This window comes from Danio rerio, chromosome 11 (assembly GCF_049306965.1).
Source record: "Danio rerio strain Tuebingen ecotype United States chromosome 11, GRCz12tu, whole genome shotgun sequence".
Classification (NCBI taxonomy): domain Eukaryota; kingdom Metazoa; phylum Chordata; class Actinopteri; order Cypriniformes; family Danionidae; genus Danio; species Danio rerio.
Window position 1 is genome coordinate 4,222,810 of NC_133186.1, and position 6,000 is coordinate 4,228,809.

The 6,000-nt window shown below is 32.7% G+C and overlaps 1 protein-coding gene across 2 annotated transcripts in view; it reads left to right on the plus strand.

Moving 5' to 3' along the window:
* The window catches only part of camk1b (calcium/calmodulin-dependent protein kinase Ib), a 104,738-nt gene extending 100,293 nt beyond the window's left edge, over nt 1-4,445 (plus strand). The window contains exon 12 of one of the 2 annotated variants that reach the window (XM_001333889.7): nt 393-4,445. In XM_001333889.7, the coding sequence (XP_001333925.1) occupies nt 393-484 (92 nt within the window). In that variant the 3' untranslated portion in view covers nt 485-4,445. The remainder of the gene's footprint in view (nt 1-392) is intronic. The other variant, XM_021479696.3, reaches the window with a different exon arrangement.
* Nucleotides 4,446-6,000: the final 1,555 nt, after the last annotated feature.

Here is a 6,000-nt window from a genome sequence, read left to right on the forward strand (position 1 = left end):
ATAAGGTCTATAGAAAATTTGAGGGCAGAGTTGAAAAAGCTTGTGTGAGCAAGACAGCCAACAAATCTGACTCAGTTACTCCAATTCTGTCAGGAGGAATGGGCCAAAATTCCTGCAAACTATTGTGAGAAGCTTGTGGAAGGATACCCAAAACATTTGACCAAAGATATACAGTTTAAAAGCAAAGCTAAAAAAAAATACCAAGGAAATGTGTGTAAACTTTTGACTGTCTAGAAATTAATAAAAAAATCTTTATTATTGAAAAAAAATCTCATTATTATGGCATTTACCAAATGTAAATCATTTAGGGCATTCTAACTTTATATAAATAAAGTAGTAACTAATTACTTTTTACAGCAACATACCCAACACTGTTTATTTGTGTTCCCTAGTGAGGGAAAACAGCGGCTGTTCTGAGGGCGTCAGTGACGGGAACGACATCCAGAACTGCAGCTACCACCTCCACCCTACTAGCCGGGTCTGAGTGTCAATCATCCTGAAACAACCAATGACTGACTGTCCTGTTTTATTTTTCCCACCGGAGTCCTGCCACACCCCTCAGGTCTGGCCAGGAAACACTGCGTTGCTCCAGCATCCTGCCACTTGGAGGCGCTGCAGTGTAAAGAAACCAGGTGGGGGAAACGGGGTCACTACTATTCCAATGGAGAGAGAGTCTGTTTAGTGAGAGGTCGGGAACGAAAAGAGACCGGAAGATTGCTATTGGAGCTTCGTGGGGGTATATATATGCTATTGTGGGAGCCGGATAAAGATTGGACAGTGTTTTAACTCTTTATTTTAAGAACAACTACTCTGTCTGGTTTTCTTTTTCTTTTTCAGAACTAAAAGATGTGCACGGGCCTGCTTCTGTTTTAATTCTTAAAGTTGTTGCCACAGTTGTTGTTGTTGAGATGTGGCTTAGTTTATTAGAGATACAAGTTTGGAATCAGTATAATTTGTCTCAGTGTTTTATAATCAGCTTATTTTGCTCACAAATGCTGCATTTATTTGATTAAATTAAATAGTTTGTGAAATGTTATTGCAGTGCTACTGTAAATAACTGATATTTTATTGAATGTACACTGCAAAAGATCCAGAAATCATTTGCTTACCCCATTGACAGATTATTTAGCTTTTTTTAGGGGAAAAAAAAAAACACTTTATTTTGATGCATTATTTTTAAAGCAAGACTATATAATTATTAATAATTAATAATAATTAAAATAATAAATAATAATATATTAATATTAAAATGTAATCAATAAAATGTAATTATTATTAATTTTAGGTGATTTAATGCAGAATTTTAAGCTTGGTTAGTTACATAATGCTTCAAATATTCTAGTATATTCTGCTCTCGAAGATTGTTGTTAATGTAATTGTTGTCGGTTTGGAAAGCAAACTAAAACGTTTGTTTTAAAAAACGTTTTAAAAAGTACCAAAATAAAAATTAAATAAACATTTATATACCTTTATTCATTACAATAAATTGTTCATGAGCAAAAATACATCTTTATAATGTAAAAAAAAAAAAGATAGCGAATGAAAGCTGTTGTTTTTTACTTTCTTTTTTAAAACGTATCACAGTTTCCATCTTGACAAAAAAAAAAGTCTGCATTATTTTGATAATTTTCCGATCATTTTAAGTATAATTATTTTAAAAAGTTTTTGTCTTGTTTCTAGTCTAAATATCTAAAAATTCTTAAATCAAGAAGCATTTTCTAGACAAGTAAAATATATTGTGTTGATTTCAGAAATAATACATAAAAATTAAGTGAGTTTTCCCTTAAAATAAGCAAAATAATCTTGTTTTTGCTTTGACAAGATTATTTACCCCATGTGCAAATTATGTTTGCTTGTTTTTTTTGGCATTTGGTCTAAAAACAAGACAAAAACATTTTTTGAAATAAAAAAAGCATTTTTTGAGGTGAAGTTTAAAATGTTTTTAATTACATTTAATTATTTTTAATTCTTGTGGTTGAAAGCTGAATTTCAAGCTTTTACGTAATCCTTCAAATATTCTAGTGTCATGTTCTGCTCAAAAACAAACATTATTATTATGATTATTATTATTATGATGATTATTATTTGTTGTTGTTGTTGGTTTGGAAAATAATATCATTCAAAATTACCATAATAAAAATTAAATAAACATTTGTTTACCTTATGCCTCACAATAAATTGTTCAAGAGCAAAAATAGATCTTTTTGTTTAAAAAAAGATAACAAATAAAAGCTGTTATTTTGAACTTTCTTTCTTTTTTTAATCAAAAAAGCCTAAACATAAAATGTTTCACAGTTTCCATCTTATATAAAGCAAGACAAAAAATAAAAATAAAATCAGCGCTGATACTTGTAGAATCATTATTATACTGCACAAAAAATGCTTTACTTTCTTAGAGTTTGTCTCGTATCAAGTTCAAACATCTAAAAGTTCTTAAATCAACTCAATAATAAGTCAAATAATAATAAATAAGTCAAAATAATCTTGTTTTTTGCTTTCACTTAAGTTTATTCAGCTTGTTTTAAGGAAAAAACTCGCTTCATTTTGAAATGAAGTATTAAAAAAAAAGCTTTTTTCTAGTCCAAGTATCGAACAATTCTTAAATCAAGAAGCATTTTCTTGTTTAAAACATAAAATGTATTTTTTTAAAAAGTAATAGTAAGTAAAAAAAATATTGTCCTTTGTTAGCAAAGAAAAAAATCTAAAGTTTACCTCAAAACAGACTAAATAATCTGCCAATAGGGTAAGTAAAATAATTTAACTTCAAAGCGCATAAACAATATTCCCAATGGCAGATTATTTTGCTTGTTTTACTCAAAAACTCACTTATTTTCAACACATTATATCTAAAATCAAGTCAACGTTGTTTGCTTGTCTAGCAAAAGCTAATTGATTTAATCCATTTTAGTTATTTGGACTAGAAACAAGACAAAAGCTTAGTGTAGTGATTTTGCACGAATAACAACTGATTATAACATGAGCAAATCATCATACTGTAATGATTTCTGAGACTAAAGTAAAGAAGATAAAAATTCAGCTTTGAATTGCTTAAGTAAATTACATTTGAAACTACACTGGATTAGAAAACACTCATTGTTTTCAACAAACTTGTATAATATTTCACCGTTTAACAGCTTTCACGGTGTGTTTTAATAAATAAATGCAGCCTTGGTGAGCAGAATAGCCTTCTTTTAAAACTAAATTGTAATGTTAACATTTAATGAGATGATTTCTGACATTAGGTTATGCTAGAATGCACATCTCAAACATCAACTATTCCTTCTTTTTCAACTAGCAGACTTCACATCCATCAGATTCTACATATTAGTCATGTTGCCAGATCCTCATAAGACGCACTGATGGAGTGTACATTACATTTTAGTCCATTTAAAATGCTTTTAAACATTTAATGTTGTTGTTTTTTTTTGTGCACTAAGTCTGCTCGACAGGTCACGAGTTCATTGTCAGTATGTCCAAGAGCGTCTTTCTCGCTTCAGATGTCTTCTGTGGTGCCTTCATGCATTCAGTATCAACGTTTTACTTCATTTTGTGTTCAGATATATTTAGGTTTGGGAATGTCGGACGCTGTATTTCTCGTTAACACATTGCTGTTTACCGGCACATTCACCTACAGTACATGGCATGAACAGCTATGCAATGTCGGTGGACGCTTTTGGAAATGTCTAATGTTTAATGCTGCCATTCTGTAAATACTGCTAAACTTTTATTTATTTATTTTATTTTTTGGTAAACCCCTTTCTATTATAGCATAAAAACACTCAGGGGAGGAATAGAAATCAGATTTTGATATATTTAATGATCGTTTTACAAGTAAATATATATATAAAGTATGCTTAAAGGGGACCTATTATGCAAAATACACTTTTATAAGGGGTTTAAACACAGCAGTGTGTGAATAAAGCCAGACTCTAATGGTCAACATTTATTAATTGTATTTTTTATAATCACACTTGATAAAATTCTCCTTTATGCATGTCATCAAAGGAGGAAAGCCACGCCCATTACTGACGATTTCTCCCTCATTAGCATAAACAGCCCTGAGTGAGAAGCAGTCGCAGGGCATTAGAGTTTTGAATCTGCCACTATGCTGACATATAGGCACTCATAGCTCCGCCCTCTTTTAAAAAGAGCACAATCTGATTTGAATTTAAAGGGACAGTCACCAAACGGCACAATTTATATCATGGCCTAAAAGGGGCAATTGTAAAGCATTATTTGTGTGGTATTTTGAGCTGAAACTTTACATAGGGACATCAGAGATGTATTTTTCTTTCTTGTAAAAAAGGGGCATAATAGGTCCCCTTTAATACATGTCACTATGAGGCTGTGCTCCAAACTCTATAACTTTTATTTTGTTTCTTCTTTTCAATGTTGGAACCTGTATGAAAGTAACCTCCATTAAATGACATGAATGTGTGACTTGACTCCAGTTGTTTATGGTTTTGTTTGTTTCCATACACCGCCGTCCAGAAGTTACAAAAAAAAAAGGGAAAATGTTTGATGGAAAGACAAAAGTTAAGCATAATAAAAACCTCCAGATGTTTGCGGAGAAAGGCCTGTTGGAAAGGCTTTCTGGAATGCGCTGGAAGACTTTTGTTTTGCTTTGAGTAAACAATCACAAATCTGCTGGTAATTGCTTTAAATCAGGGGTTTTCAAAGTGTGAGGCGCGCCTCTCCTGGGGGGCGCCAGAGCATGTTAGGGGAGGCGCGGGAAAAAATATTATATAATAAAAATATAATTATTAAGTTTAATTATTATATGTACTTTTTTATTATTTTTAAACATTTTAATTAAACAAAGCTAAAAAAAAAAAATACATCAAATATAAGAAAAACTTTTTTACCCAGAAGGCCATAGCTGTGAATTCGCTTCTGTTTGGCAAGCCCGCCATTACAAGTATATGCCTGCTAATTTACAGTCTATGCTGCTAATACAATGGATCAGTTTCTGAGACCCCCCGATTCAAAGCCTTCAAGTTCAGGGCTTAAACCCAAGAGACGACAATATGATGATCAGTATTTGAGTTTAGGATTTACGTGGACAGGACCAGCTAATGAACCACGACCTTTATGTGTGGTTTGTCAAGATATTTTGGCTAATGACAGCATGAGACCTGTTAAACTTCGGCGACACCTTGAAACCAAGCATGATGAGGTAGCAGGAAAACCTCCAGAATTTTGTGTGTGTGTGTGTGTGTGTGTGTGTGTGTGTGTGTGTGTGTGTGTGTGTGTGTGTGTGTGTGTGTGTGTGTGTGTGTGTGTGTGTGTGTGTGTGTGTGTGTGTGTGTGTGTGTGTGTGTGTGTGTGTGTGTGTGTGTGTGTGTGTGTGTGTGTGTGTGTGTGTGTGTGCGTTCGTGTTTGGGAGGAGGGAGGCGCCAATGGATAAGTTGTGTCAAAAGGGAGGCCCACTGTCTTAGACTTTGAAAAACCCTGCTTTAAATGAACATTGCATCGAGTTAAATTCTCAAAACAAAACAAAAATGAAACAAAAACGATATATTTGGATTTCCTAATGTTCACGTGGGATTCCTCTGGGTGCTCCAGTAGGGTGTATGCGGAAGTATGCTGAAGGACTTTTAATTTTGCAGTAACCTGGGACAAGCGCTTCTGGCGAACTGTATGCCAGGGGTGTCCAAACTTTTTGGGCCGAGGGCCAGATGCAAAAAAACAAACGTCGCGGGCCAAATTTTACATACATCACACAGACACGCATACATATATATATATATATATATATATATATATATATATATATATATATATATATATATATATATATATATATATATATATATATATATATATACACAGTTGAAGTCAGAATTGTTAGCCCCCCTAAATTATTAGCCCCCATTTATTTTGTCCCCAATTTCTGTTTAACGGGGAGAAGATTTTTTTCAGCACATTTCTAAACATATTAGTTTTAGTAACTCATTTCTAACAACTGATTTATTTTATCTTTGCCATGATGACAGTAAA